The following is a 15669-nucleotide window of genomic DNA, read 5'->3' on the forward strand; positions in this document are numbered from 1 at the left end:
AGGGCCTAATTGTCATATGATTTTCCTTTTGGTGAGATTATCTGAGCCTCCATTTAATACGGCTAAAAGATTCTTAAGTTGAATTTAGGGCAAAAATTTATGCCAGCCCTGAAGTTAGATTTATACTTTTCTGCTTTTATTTCTATAAAAGAGATATAGTTATTTTGTACTAATTGTTTTTGTAGAGCACGCAGGCCAGCGTGATCGTTATGATAGAGAAAGAGATCGTGAGCCTTATTTTGATCGTCAAAGTAATGTCATAGCAGATCATCGAGATTTTAAAAGGGATCGTGAGACACATAGAGATCGAGACCGGGATCGTGGTGTTATTGACTATGACCGGGATCGATTTGACAGAGAACGCCGACCCCGAGATGATAGGTATGCTATGAAACAGCCTTTGCTAGGTGTATACTTAACAGTAAAAGTTTAAGAGAAATTTAATAAGTAACATATTCTTCTCATGCATGTATATATGTAATTTGGAGGGGGAAGAGCAATTCTGGGCCAGTTTTCAGGAAAGTAGGTCCTTGACTTGGTAGCTTGAATTCCAGAGAATTAAATGGGAGATGGAGATAGCCAGAAAGGAATGGAAATGGTATTGTCAATAAAGGTGCAGTCATACTCAGTAGGCAAGCAATTTATTTTTGCAATTCATGAGCTTTTTATTTACTATTATTATTATTATTATTATTATTATTATTATACCTAAGGGCATTCTGGCAGCCAACCAAGGAAAAGGGAAAGGGGGGCAAGCCCATGAACTATTTATTTATTTATTCATTACTATTTTGTATGGAGACGGGATCTCTCTCAGTCTGTCACCCAGGCTGGAATGCAGTGGTGCAGTCTCAGCTCACTGCAGCCTCCACCTCCTGGGCTCAAGTGATCCTCCCACCTCAGTCTTCTGAGTAGCTGGGGCCACAGGCATGTGCCACCATGCCTGGCTGATTTTTTTTTTTTGATGAAGATGTGGTTTCACCATTTTGCCCAGGCTGATCTCAAACTCCTAAGCTCAAGTGATCCACCTGCCTCGGCCTTCCAAAGTGCTGGGATTATAGGCGTGAGCCATCATGCCCAGCTTTCCCATGAACTTTTTAAGATATATGTATATAAAGTAAATCTGAATGAAAAAGCAAAGTCAAAATGTAAATATTGGCCAGGCGTAATGGCTCACGCCTGTAATCCTAGCACTTTGGGAGGCCAAGGCAGGTGGATCTCTTGAGCTCAGGAGTTCGAGACCAGCCTGGTCAACATGGCGAAACCCCATCTCTACAAAAAATAACAAAAGTTGGCCGGGTGTGGTTGTGTGCACCTGTAGTCCCAGCTACTCAGGAGGCTGAGATGGGAGGATTGCTTGAACACTGGAGATCAAGGCTGCAGTGAGCCGAGATCACGCCACTGCATTCTAGCCTGGTTGACAAAGTAAGACCCTCATCTCAAAAAAATAAGTAAACATTGACTGTGTGGAGTACCTGCCTATAGAGAAAATTGGGCAGTTAATGCTGTTGCATTATAAAGCAGAGAACTCCAAATATTTTTTATTTGCTGAAGCACTTCCTATTACACCTTCTAGAGTTCAGTCATATCGAGACAAAAAAGACCATTCCTCATCCAGAAGAGGGGGTTTTGATAGGCCATCCTATGACCGGAAGTCTGACCGACCAGTCTATGAAGGACCATCCATGTTTGGAGGTAGAGTGATGCCTTATTAACTACAAGGATGTTGAGAATGTAAAGCATGGGAGATGCTTTCCATTGTAGCTGTGGATTTAAACTTCTAGAGTAAAACGTATTCACAGATTTCTTCTGGCGGCATTGTCCTAAAAAATAGCAGTGTAATTAATGAAATAAAACATGTTTATTTTTGAAACAAAGTAGAAACAAAATTACTAAGTCTCACTACCTACCATACTACAGCTATTATAATTTTGTAGCTTTCCTCTCATTCTCTCTTTACAGACATATTTATGAAGTTGTAATCAAATTATAATAATACAATTTCTTTATCGTGATAGTTCTGATTGATACTGCACCATACACATTTTTCATATGTAAACCTGTTTTATTAATGGCTCTGTGACATTCCATTGAGTGGATAAAATATAAGACCAAGACCCTTACTGTTGGTTATTTAGGTTGCTTCTAGTTTTTCACTGCTATGATTTACACTTAAACTAGAAACTCATACCTATTTATAGGAACAGGCTCTCCTAAGATGGTATAACTCTTATTCTTAAAACCATAAAGCAGAAGTTACAGAACTTAGGACTATCCAGCAAAGCATTTATTATTCTTCCATGTCCTGTTGCTTAACTTTCCTGCATTTAATACAAACAAGGATGAATTCAGTGTTTTGCAGAACATTCTATTTGCCTGAGATCATACTTAAATCTTCTCATTTTCTTGACTTCAGTAGATTTTATGTTACCTTAAATTTTCTCTAATTAAAGTTAAAAGTGGCCCCAAAATCATTTTACTTGGTTTGAATTATATTACCTTAGGATGTGTGGGGAGAGTTGAATTTCAAAATAATTACTATACAAATAGTAATTTTGTTCAACTGCTGGAATCTTAGGAGAACGAAGGACTTATCCTGAGGAGCGAATGCCTCTGCCAGCTCCTTCACTGAGCCACCAGCCACCTCCAGCTCCACGAGTCGAGAAGAAGCCTGAATCAAAGAATGTGGATGATATTTTGAAACCACCAGGCCGGGAGAGCAGACCTGAGAGAGTGAGTCCTATGAAGTTGATTCGTTTTCATGCAAACCAGAAGATAAGAGATCTTGTTAATATCCTGAAAAGAATTTCTTTATTTTTCTGCAACATAGCAATAATATCAGATTCAAGGCATTTTACTATCTCTAAATCACCATATAATCTCATAAATGGCCTACACTGTAGAATCTTTAAGAATTTAGCACTAAAGTACAAAAAAGATGTTGAATTTTAAAACAATTCATGAGACCTCAATTAATTGCACGTTGAAGAGAGGAAAAGTGGATTTGGTTTTATGGTATGAGGAATAGAAAGGGAGAATTGGGAGACTTGATTAGCTTAGGCTTAATTTCCTAGTGACCTCCAAATGTGTGCATTCTATTAAATTTGTCTTATATTACAGAATAATTAGACTGACTGCATTTGAATTAACTGGCACTGGAGATTTCAGCCAGATATTTTCATTCCATAGATACAGAATTAATAGATTCCTGTTTTAAAGTCTTTGCCTACTATTAATATAGCTACTTGACCTTTCCTGTGGTTGCTGTTTGCATGATAAATCTTTTACCATTTCCTTACTTTCATTCTGTTTGTATCTTTTAATGTAAAGTGTGTCTCCTGTAGTATGCCTATGGTTGGATCTTTTTTTTTTCCATTCAGGTTCCCTTTATTTCTGACATTTCTTCACCATCCTTGCAAGGGTAACCCCTAATCACTCTAGAAATTCAGATTCCTATTTCTGACTCTGTAGGATACAGCGGATCGTGTTTTTTAATGCAGTCTGACAATCTCTGCCTTTTTATTGGATTAATACATTGACTTTTTTTTTTAAATTATGAATTCAGGATACATGTTGCAGGTTCATTACACAGTGTTTTGTGTAATGCTGGAGTTTGGGCTTCTAAAGAGCCTGTCACCCAAAAAGTGAACTTAGTACCCTGTAGTAAAGTTATTATTGATGGCTTAATTTCATTTTTGGATTGTTCATTACAAATATATGGAAATATGGTTTATTTTTGTTTATTCATCTTGTATGCTGCAATACCACTGAATTCATTTATTACTTTTAGTAGATTTTTAGTAGATTCTTAAGGTTTTCTATGTATAAGATCATGTCATCTGCAAATAGACTTTTACTTCTTTCTTTCTGAATTGAATGCCTTTTATTTCTTGCCTAATTGCCCTGGCTAGAACCTCCATTGCGGTGTTGAATAGACATGGCAAGAGTGGACATTCTTGTCTTGTATCTGATTTAGAGAGAAAAAAATACAATCTTTTACCATTAAGAATGATGTTGCTGGGTGCGTTGGCTCACGCCTGTAATCCCAGCACTTTAGGAGGCTGAGACGGGCGGATCATGAGGTCAGGAAATTGAGACCATCCTGGCTAACACGGTGAAACCCCGTCTCTACTAAAAATACAAAAAATTAGCCGGGTGTGGTGGCAGGCGCCTGTCCGGGAGGCTAAGGCAGGAGAATGGCATGAACCTGGGAGGCGGAGCTTGCAGTGAGCCAAGATCGCGCCACTGCACTCCAGCCTGGGTGGCAGAGCGAGACTCCGTCTTTAAAAAAAAAAAAAAAAAAAGAATGATATTAACTGTGGAATTTTTTTGTAGATGCACTTTATTAGGTTAAGAAAGTTCCCTTCTGTTCCTAGTTTGTTGAATGTTTTTATCATGAGAGGATGTTGGATTTGTTGAATGCTTTTTCTGTGTCAGTTGAGATGATAGTGTGATTTTGGTTTTTAGTCTGTTGATATGATGTGTTACATTAATTGATTTCATATGTTAACTTGCATTCCTGGGATAAATCCCACTTGGTCATGGTGTGTAATAATTTTTATATGTTGCTGGATTCAGCTTGCTAATATTTTGTTGAGGATTTTTGCATCCATATTCATAGGAGATATTGTAGTTTTCTTGTCTGTATGTGGTTTGGTGTAATGCTGGCCTCTTAAAGTAAGTTAGAAATTATTCCTTCCTATTCTATGTTTTTGAAGACTTTGGGAAGAGTTGGTATTTAAATGTTTGGTGAATTCAGTAATGAAGTCATCCAGGCTTGAGCTTTTCTTTGTGTGTAGTTTTTTAAAATTACTGTCTTAGATTCTTCACTTGTTATAGGTCTATTCAGATTGTTTATTTGTTCTTGAGTAAATTTTAGTAGTCTACATCTTTCCAGGAATTTGTCTGTTTCACCTAAATTATCTAATTTGTTGGCATACAATTGTTCATAGTATTCCTTTGTAATCTTTTTTATAAGGTTGGTAGTAATGTCCCCTCCTTCATTTCTTTTTTACTCGAGGCAGAGTCTCACTGTTGCCCAGGCTGGGGTTGCACTCCTGGGCTGAAGTGATGCTCCTCCCTCAGCCTCCTGAGGAACTGGGATTATAGGCACACGCCACTGAGCCCAGCTTTCATTTCTGATTCTGGTAATTTGAATCTTCTTTTTTTTTTATTCAGTCTAGGTAAGAGTTCATCAATTTTGTTGATCTTAGTCAGGCGTGGTGGCTCATGCCTGTCATCCCAGCGCTTTGGGAGGCTGAGGTGGGCGGATCATTTGAGGCTAGGAGTTCAAGACCAGCCCGGCCAACATGTTGAAACCCCATCTCTACTAAAAACACAAAAATTAGCCAGGCATGGTGGCAGGCACCTGTAATCCCAGCTGCTTGAGAGGCTGAGGCATGAGAATCGCTCAAACCTGGGAGGCAGAGGTTTGTGATGAGCCAACATTGCACCACTGCACTCCAGCCTGGGCAACAGAGCAAGACTCCATCTCAAAAAAAAAAAAAGTTGGTCTTTTTAAAGAACCACTGCCACTGTTTGGTTTTATTGACTTTTTCTCTTTTGTTTTTCTGTTTTCTATTTTATTAACTTCTGCTTTAATTTTTATTGTTTCTTTCCTCTGTTTCTTTAATTTGCTCTTCTTTTTCAAGTGTCTTAAAGTGGATGGTTAAGTTATTGATTTGAGACCTATTTCTTTCCTACTATAGGCATTTATAGCTATCAGTTTCCTTTTAAGCATTGCTTTAGCTGTATCCTGTAAGCTTTGGTATATTGTGTTGTTTTCATTCATCTCAGAGTATTTTCTGGTTCCTCCTGGTTTCTGGCTCCTGGTTTCTGGCTCCTCTTGATTTCTGGTTCCTCTTCATTTCTGGTTCCTCTTCATTTCTTCTTTGATTCATTGGTTATTTAGGAGTATGTTGTTTAGTTTTGACATATTTGTGAGTTTCTCTAATTTTTTCTTACTATTAATTTCTAATTTCATTCCACTGTGGTCCAGTAACATACTTTGTATTATTTCTATCCTTTCAAATTTATGAAGGTTTGTTTCATGGCCTGTTGTATAGTCTATCCTGGAAAATAATAGGTCATTGTTAACTGTTATCTCATTGCAGAAAATTTTCTCTCAGTGATTTTTTTTTTTTTTTTGGTCTATTCTGTTTCAGATTGTTGTTATAATGAGAGGATTACCTGGCAGTGGAAAGACACATGTTGCAAAACTTATTCGAGTGAGTATGGGGAAGCTGAAAAATCAGCTGCTTGTGCTGCTTGTGTTAGTAGTCACTTGCCTTCTTATTAATAGCAAGCAACATAATGCCAATAGAATTGTCTTCCATTTGATCCATTAGAGTTGGCCCATGTGGTAGATGTTGTCCCATGTATATTTTTATCTACTCAGAGAAACATTTTTGCCTCTGCTTGATTTGAAACCACCGGAAGATTGTATATTATTTAGCCCCAAGAGGGAACTTTGGTGTGAACATTAATTTGTTCCATAAACTCGTTTTAACCTTCTTGACTGTATGATTCTTAGGATAAGGAGGTAGAATTTGGAGGACCTGCACCCAGAGTTCTAAGCCTGGATGATTACTTCATCACTGAAGTGGAAAAAGAAGAAAAAGATCCAGATTCTGGAAAGAAAGTGAAAAAGAAGGTATGGTATTCATCTCAGATCTCATTCTGATTCATTAATAGTATTTAAAGGAAAACGTGTTTGGAGAGAAATGTGGCTTTTTTGAGGGCAAGGACCTCTCTCTTTTCTGAACACAGTACTTTAGTACTTGGGTATGAAGGAAAGACTACGAAGTCATCTCTATCCAAATACTAACCAAGGAAAAGGTTTAGGATGGTTCTTTGCTTTTGCTAATTGCATATCTCTTTTGGGGGACCTTAGGTAATGGAATATGAATATGAAGCTGAGATGGAGGAGACTTACCGCACCAGCATGTTCAAAACTTTCAAAAAGACTCTGGATGATGGCTTTTTTCCCTTCATCATCCTGGATGCCATCAATGACAGAGTTAGGCATTTTGACCAGTTTTGGAGTGCAGCAAAAACCAAGGGATTTGAGGTAGAAACTTAAAGAACTTTAAAGTACTTTGTGTTGTCATGTAAACGTTATATATCTTTGCCTAATTATTATTCATTCTTGCTTAGGTATATTTGGCTGAAATGAGTGCAGATAACCAGACTTGTGGCAAGAGAAATATTCATGGAAGAAAGCTTAAAGAAATAAATAAGGTGATTTTAAGAAACATAGAGTAATAGAGTGCTATCATGTGCTACATAATGATGTTTTGGTTAAGGAAGGACTGCATATATGGTGGTCCCATAAGATTATAATAATGTATTTTTATTGTACCTTTTCTGTGTTTAGGTATGTTTAAATACACAAATACTTCATTGTATTGCAGTTGCCTACAGTATTCATACATTAACATGCTGTACAAGTTTGTAACCTAGATGTGCAGTAGGCTTTATCATCTAGGTTTGTGTAAGTATACTCTATGATGTTCACACAATGACAAAATTGCCTAATGACCCATTTCTCATAATGTATGCCCATTGCTAAGTGATGTGTGACTGTACTGTAAACCTCATATCTATATCAGCACTCTTGTCTGGAAGCTCTTGTTTATCTCCTTTTTTTCATAATAACTCTCCAATCTGCTTTAGTAAATGTTTCTCTTCCTTTGTTTCTTTTCCTAGCTCTTCTTGAAATTAGCCTGTTATGGCCTGGCACAGTGGCTCAGGCCTGTAATCCCAGCACTTTGGGAGGCTGAGGTGGGCGGATCGCTTGAGCCTGGGAGTTTGAGACCAACCTGGGCAATATGGCGAAACCCTGTCTCTACAAAAAAAAATACAAAAATTAGCTGGGCGTGGTGTCATGTGCCTGTGGTCCCAGCTACTGGGGAGGCTGAAGTGGGAAGATCACTTGAGCCCACCATGTCAAGGCTGCAGTGAGCCATGTTGGCGCCACTACACTCCAGCCTGGGTGACAGACTGAGATTCTGTCTCAAAAAAAAAAAAAAGAAATTAGCCAGTTAGACTTTATATATTAAATTAATATTTAACAAATATTTAATTAATATTTAACAATATTTTAAAACATCGTTAAATGTTTATCTTGGATGCTTACTTGGTCTTTGAGTAGTTTCTAGAGATAACTCGATCATCTGAATTTTTCAATAGATGGCTGATCACTGGGAAACTGCACCTCGTCACATGATGCGTCTAGATATTCGTTCTTTGCTGCAAGATGCTGCTATTGAAGAGGTGAGTATCCTTTGGTTCAAGTGCAATGCAGAGTGACATTACTTTTTCACCTTTTTACTTTGAAAAACTTAAAACCTACAGAAAAGTTACATGAATAGTATTCATACAAGAACACCTACTGGTATGCCTTTCATTGAGATCACGGTTAGTATTTTGCCACATTTTTCTCTGAATGCATGTATTCTTATTAACATTCTTGTTAATGATGTCACTATTTTTGTGCAACCATTTGAGAGTTAAGTTGCAGATCTCATAAACCTTCACCCTTAAATACATCAGTAGGTATCTTGTAAGAACAAGGACATTCTCTTTTGATTTTTGATTTGATAACAGTTATCAAATGCAGGAAATTTAGTATTGATAAAATACTATATTAAGTAATATAAATTTCCTGAATTAAATTTCTTGAATTATCTCACATATAGTTTATATTCACATTTTTTGTCCCTATAACGTGGTTTATAGAAATTTTCAAAAATCCAAGATTCAATCCTTTAATATAAAATATAGTTTCTCAGCCTTGTCATTGTCATGAAAGATAAAAAATTTATGAAGAGTATAGGCCTGTTTTGTCGAATGCCCCTCGATTTGAATTTGTCTGTTTGTTTCCACATGCTTAGGTTCAGGTTAAACATTAGCAGGAATGCTACATAAGTGATACTGTGCCCTCTCAAGTGTGTCACATCAGGAGCCATATGGTGTTAATTTACTTCATTATTGGTGATTTAAGCACTGATTACTTGGTTAAGGTGGTATCCATCAAATTTTTTCTACCTTTTTCTCTTTGTGATAAGTAGTCTGTAGGGAGATACTCTTAATATCTTTTCCCCAACACATTTTCATTCATTGGTAATTCTTGCCTGAATTAATTATTTATTTGATGGAAGGAGAAATTTTCTATATTTACCAGTTGTAGGTTTCTGTTTTGTTTGACCTCTTCCATACTCAATATTGTCATTATGCTTTTTTTTTGAAGTGGAGTCTCACTCTTTCGCCTAGACCGTAGTGCAGTGGTGTAACCTCGGCTCACTGCAACCTCCGCCTCCAGGGTTCAGGCGATTCTCCTGCCTCAGCCTCCTGAGTAGCTGGAACTACAGACATGTGCCACCATGCCTGGCTAATTTTTGTATTTTTAGTAGAGATGGAGTTTCACCATGTTGGCCAGGCTGGTCTTGAACTCCTGGCCTCAAGTAATCTGCCCACCTCAGCCTCCCAAAGTGCTGGGATTACAGATGTGAGCCACCATGCCCAGCCATCTTTGTTCTTTTATGTGTTTTTAATTCCCATGCTATTTCTCAACCCATTTCTTTCTGGCTTCTGCCACTACCATTGTCTGGCAACTCTTTACTAATGATTTCCGTGGCAGTGGACAGTTCTTATTTCCTCTGTTGATTAATTTTGCAGCCACATGTAATATAGTTGACCATGCCCACCTTCTTAAAAAACATATTTTTCTCTTGGCTTTTGTGAATTCACATTCTTCTGGTTTTCCTTTTACTTTTTTGGCTATCTCTTTTCAGTCTCCTTCACTGGCTTCTTCTGCTACTCAGTCTTTAAAAGGGCCCCCTTAGGGCTCCATCCTAGGCTCTGTTTTTCTTTTGTACCCTCTGTATAGATCATCTGAATCTTTCTAGTAGCTTAGATTGTCACTTACGTGCCATTAATGTTATAAAGTCTAGACTGAATTATATTACTATCTTAACAGTAATGTTTCTGAATGGAGGGAGTATGGGTGATTTTTATAATCTTCTTTTTACTATTATTTTCCAAATTCTCTAAAAAAAAAAAACATTATCTTAGTATACCTCAAACTCAACCTATCCAAAATATAGTTTATCCAAACCTGTTTTTCATTTAGTAGTCTCTGTTTTAGTAATTAGAACCCTAACCACTTGATTGCTGAAACCAGTGCTCTGGGAGTTATCCCTGACTCTTTTGTCATTGTTGAGACAGAGTCTGACTCTGTTGCCCTGGCTGGAGTGCGGTGGCATGATCATAGCTCATTGCTGCCTCAACTCCTGGGTTCAAATGATCCTCTCACCTCAGCCTCCTGAGTAGCTGAGACTACAGGCGCATGCCACCATGCCCAGCTAATTTTTTATTTTTTTTTTAGAGATGGGGCCTCACTATGTTGCCCAGGCTGGTCTTGAACTCCTAGACTCAAGTGATTCTCCTGCCCCAGCCTCCCAAAGTGCTGGGATTATAGGCGTGAGCCACTGTGCCCAGGCCTGACTCTTTACTCTGCCCTTATAACCTGTCATGTAGTCAAGAAAGTTTAGTCAGTTTTACCTTTTAATGACCTCTGTAACTCATCTGCCTATTTGCATTGCTACCACTCTCGGCCAAGCCAATATCATCCCACTTTTCACTATACTTTTTCTTATATTTTGAAATTTGAATCATTGACATGTTTTTACCTGATTGGAAAAATACTCGTTAAAGATTTTTAAAAGTCTAGTAATCCATAGGCATTCAGAATAGGTAACCATCTACTTAGCACTTATACTTAACTTTACAGGGAATTATACAGATGGATATTCAAGGAAAATTAAAGGCAATAGTATCTTGTCTTTATCAGTTCTGTTTCAAAATTTAGGGTATTAAAAATTACTTGGTATGTAACAGTGAGCCTGTCTTGCTCTGGGCAACTGTATTCATTCCAGATCTCAATGAGGGAGTCAACATTTTGCTAAATGTTAACTCAGTCTTTTTTTTTTTTTTTTTTAATGGTTGGTATAGGTAGAGATGGAAGATTTTGATGCAAATATCGAAGAACAGAAAGAAGAAAAGAAAGATGCAGAGGAAGAGGAAAGCGAACTGGTAGGAGACAGACCAACCACTTTGAACAGTGTCTCTTTATTAAAATTCTTAAAGAAGGTTTAAATTCAGATCTGTGGTCAGACAACTGCTGTTGATATACACTTTAGTGGTAAAAGTTTCCATAATCATCTTCAAGGAGACTTTTGGATACTCTTTATTTTTCCCCAGACCAAAAGAACCCTCTACTGTGGTGTTAAAAGAAAGTTTTAACAGAGTGCTAAGAAACTTACTCTTGTACTCATCTATTTGTGGGTGGTTTTAGGGGAGTATATACCTTTTAAGAAAATCAATTACATATTAAAGGGCATTCTTACATTCCAGCAGATATGTGGCACAGCCTACCCAACATATGCATAATTGTCTCTTCTTTGCTACAAGATCTCCAAATTTGAGTCTCTGTCAACAGAGGCAGAAGAACTTATTGAATGGGGAGGCAGAGGGTTGCCACTGGCTGCTAGATTTGTTCTTCTGCATTTTATCCTAAGTGACGGGGAAAAATTAAATGACTGTGTAGGCAATGGATTTTGCTTAGGCTGGTTAGAGGCTTACATAGTGTGAGTTTAAAGTTTCTGTGTAGCTAATGTAAAATGCTTTCGATCACACCTCTGTGGAGATGTTTGCCTTTCCCTGTCATTCAAGAATATGCGGCCTATAGAGTTACGTTGACTTTTCAGTGTTTGCTAAAGTACAGAGATTAGCAATGCCTTGGAATAGTGTTGCTTTTTAAATCCAGAATATTACTCGGTTTATTTAATACTTGAGCCCTTGCTAAAGTTGCTCCTCATATTCTTTTGAAAATGTACAAAATGAGAACTCTGATTCCTACCCCCTAGAGTATACAGAATCTCCAGGGAGTGGTCCCATCAAACCCGTGTGTGATATAGAGGACTCTTGATAAAAACTGTTTATATAAAGATGGTGTCAACCTCTACATTCCAAGATTTCAAATGTGGATTAAAAAATAAGTTTTAAAGTTAATGGCATTTGAGTCTCAGTATGTGTTTTTTTAAAATCTATTTTTTTAAGTTGTATTTTGGCATATATAATTTAAAATGTAGGCAGGATATTCACTACAAGGTCCACGCTCTTCTGGAATATGGCTAATGACTTCTTTAGCCATTTGCAGCGTGTGTACTAGAAACTGATTATGTGAGAAGTCTATAATGTTTTAGCTTTCTGAAGCTCCGTCTTTCTTTTGTGGAGATTTCAGTTCAAGATATGGTTCATAACATCTGACTTGCTTAGGTATAGGTCAAAACTTGGGAACTTTTAATCGAATGTACTATTACTTTTTAAAGTGAAACACACTGTAATACTATATTTTTACATCAGAGTCATGGCAAGGAAGCCTTAGAATTCTACCCTGCTGGATTATCTGTTTTATTTCCAAGTGGCCTACAATTTCAAGCAATGGGAGAATAATATAGTTTAAAGGAAGCACAGGATGATTCCAGCAGGGGGAAATGAATACACTTGTTTGCCTAACTTGATTATAAAACTTCTCTTAACCCATTCAAAGATGCAGAATTGAAATCTTTTACTATTGGAGTCCATTCCAAGAGTAAAAGATTCTTAGAGAATATATTAACCAAGGGTTAAGAGCAAGTTTCATACCAACCACTCAGATCATTTAAATGGAATTCTCAGTAAACCTTGTATTTTCCACTCTGCACTAATTAATATAGCTGGATGAAATCCAAAGTTTTGCTGGTAAAGATAATCGTTTGTAGGGGATCATTGGTATGATAGTTTGCCTTCTTTAGTGCTTCAGCGAACCTAGTAGATAAAATTTATAAATATATTATTCCAGTGATGCTTAAAGTTTTCAGATGATTTTTAAGATGTAACTTGTCTTCAGTACTTTTAGCACTATCACTTCAGCATAGCTTTGTCTTGGTTTGTTCTAAAAAATGTATTTGGAAAATATATAATCTGTAATCCAAAATACTACCTAGTAAGTTGAAATTGAATTACTAGTTCTGGCTGGTAGACTAGAAATGTATGAAACCCATAGGATTATGCTCTAGTAAACTCTTACACAGAAGCTATCATCATGAAATCTTCAAAATGCTTTGTGACTTACTTTACCTGTGTGTCAGTTTGTTTCATGAACTTGAACATTCCCAACAGTAGAGAGATAGATTGGTTCATAAAAGAAGATACTGACACCTTTGATGAATCTGTCCTATTTACTAGGTTCCAATATTAACATTTCTGTATGTTAGGTCTAATGGAAAACAGTCTAAAGGAAGGTAAAGGGGAATAATGATAAATCACATGGTAAAAGCATATACTTGCTAGGTGAATAAACAGAAATGATTACTGTGTAGTTCAATAGGCACATTGGGAAATTTGAAAATCTTTTGGGAGTGAGTTTGAAATAAGCCACCCAGTTATTTTATGAAATATAAGATGTAAGTTGCCAGTGGAGATTTCTGGTTTTTCATGTAAGAGGAAAACATAATTTTAAAAAACATCAGAAATAATAATCTAGTTTTCAACTGATAAAAATGTTCTGAATTTGATTCAGTAAGATTAGCCTTTGTATGCTCTAACTGGTAAATGAATTGAGTCGTTTTAAAATGAAGTCGAACTTCCTAATCGGGTAATTGGGTTAAGTGCCACCAATTCTTTTCCTTTCTTTTGAGTACTTAAAATTACTGAAATATAAAGTAACTATCTTGAAGAACACTTTTTGCACCTTATGGCTACTATCACTTGAGAATAGCAGTTGTATTTAGAAGATAACCTAGCTAGTATTACAAATTCTCTGATACTCTGAGTAATATTAATATTAGCACAGTAACTACCTGTACATTCTTATCATATTTGCTATACAGCTGTTGTTCAGACTACGGTTGTGAGTCCTGAACTGTAGCTGCCTCAAAGCGCCTTCATGATACTATTCTGAAGTGACTACTCTGAAATATGGACAGTGAAGTTTGGTGAATTTGGTCATTTAGTTTCTTCAAAGATAATGAGATTGTGTTTCCCCTAAGGATGTATTTACAGCTAGTCAGTGGAAACTGAATCCATTCCCAGTTTTAATGCTTTTCCAGTTCAAACGTGATATGCATGTATGTGTCTCTTTCTAACCCTTCGAGCTTCTCTCTGTGTACGATTTAGGGTTACATTCCGAAAAGCAAATGGGAGATGGACACATCTGAGGCAAAGCTAGGTGGGTATTTCCTTTTTCCTGTTTTTATATGTGATACCTGATGGTAATGGTCATAGATCTTTCTGCTATAAGAGGAACAAATTTCCTAAAACTTCTACTTGAACAGAGATTTGTGGCCTACCTTATATCCTCCAATCTATTTTGCTAGCTTTTATATCTTGTAACAAAGTGATAAGTATTTTAAAAGAACTGCTTTCAATACTGTTTAAAGTTTTTAGAGTCAACAGAAATATTTGATAATTTAGCAACAAAATATTGTCACTTATAAAATCTATTCTTTTATATTAATTAGAAATGTTGGTGCTGATGAGATTTCTTTTTTTAAAGAATATTAAGTGCAGTCCAAAGTTAAACCTGATTGTGAATACTTTAGATAATAAAAATAATATAAAGTTTAAAATTAATTAAAAGGCATTTATTCTCCTTGTATAATAAATGAGAGTTTCTGAGTAGAGAGGAGTAGATATATAATTCAGGTTATTGAGGAGCCTACTTTATAAGATTCAGTTTAAATTTTTCTTCAAATTGTTAATGCCAAATTCCAAGGTAAACCAGTTTAAATGATTGTCTAAATCAGAATTTGGAGTTGCTTAATGTGAAGTTATCTGTCAAACAAAAAAGTCATACATATCCAATGGGTTCCCTCTATTATTTGTTGGTGAAAACTGCAAAATATTTTTTCAGTTTTACTTCGCTTAAAGAGAACCATTTAACATGTTGATTAAGATGTATTAATAAAAATCTAATACAATGTGCTAAGGACTTTTTGAGATCAGCCTTACTGATGTATGAAGTATGACTGTCAGTTTATGTTTCTTTTCCTGGTGTTATACTCCAAAACTAAAGAAACCATCTAAGTATCTTAAATTGATAGAGGAAGTTTGAGTCATTTAGCTGCTTCATTGCTTGGGACATGTGTTTCTGACATCAGAGGAGTGCATTTTACATGCAATTACATAAGCTATGCGTTTAATTTGCCCCAACTACTTGTGTTAGTAGTTGGTATTGACTAGGTTCTGTGTTAAAAGACAGTTCCACGAACTGTATTATTACATTACTGGTATAGGTGTTTTGTTGTCAAGTCTAAAAGATTTTTTTTAGTTTATGTCGTGTGAAAATTATATGTGGTTTTTGACATATTCTTCTAGTAGTCTTCCCTCTGTGGGAAATCTTAATAATAACCAATTGTCATCTTCCAGAGACCCTTAAAGCACTTATGTGTTTAAATGCAATTAAATATGTAGGAAAATGAAAATTACAAAATACTTTTAAAATAATAATAATGCTTTAGTTCTGCTTATTTCAACGTTAGATTAACTCTCTGTGAAGTTCTGTACATTAGAATGACCCATAATATGCCAAGATCATTTCTCTCTTCTGGTTCTCTTAAATATTGA

General features: G+C 36.3%; 1 protein-coding gene across 1 annotated transcript in view; it reads left to right on the forward strand.

The window, feature by feature from the left end:
* The window catches only part of LOC116464040 (YLP motif-containing protein 1), a 39089-nt gene that overhangs the window by 12606 nt on the left and 10814 nt on the right, over positions 1 to 15669 (forward strand). The window contains exons 5-14 of the mRNA XM_032147305.1: positions 186 to 381; positions 1577 to 1695; positions 2579 to 2733; positions 6165 to 6227; positions 6533 to 6652; positions 6893 to 7069; positions 7156 to 7239; positions 8191 to 8274; positions 11014 to 11094; positions 14221 to 14272. Of these exons, the coding sequence (XP_032003196.1) occupies positions 186 to 381; positions 1577 to 1695; positions 2579 to 2733; positions 6165 to 6227; positions 6533 to 6652; positions 6893 to 7069; positions 7156 to 7239; positions 8191 to 8274; positions 11014 to 11094; positions 14221 to 14272 (1131 nt within the window). The remainder of the gene's footprint in view (positions 1 to 185; positions 382 to 1576; positions 1696 to 2578; positions 2734 to 6164; positions 6228 to 6532; positions 6653 to 6892; positions 7070 to 7155; positions 7240 to 8190; positions 8275 to 11013; positions 11095 to 14220; positions 14273 to 15669) is intronic.

Source organism: Hylobates moloch, unplaced genomic scaffold, assembly GCF_009828535.3.
Source record: "Hylobates moloch isolate HMO894 unplaced genomic scaffold, HMol_V3 SCAFFOLD_141, whole genome shotgun sequence".
Classification (NCBI taxonomy): Eukaryota; Metazoa; Chordata; class Mammalia; order Primates; family Hylobatidae; genus Hylobates; species Hylobates moloch.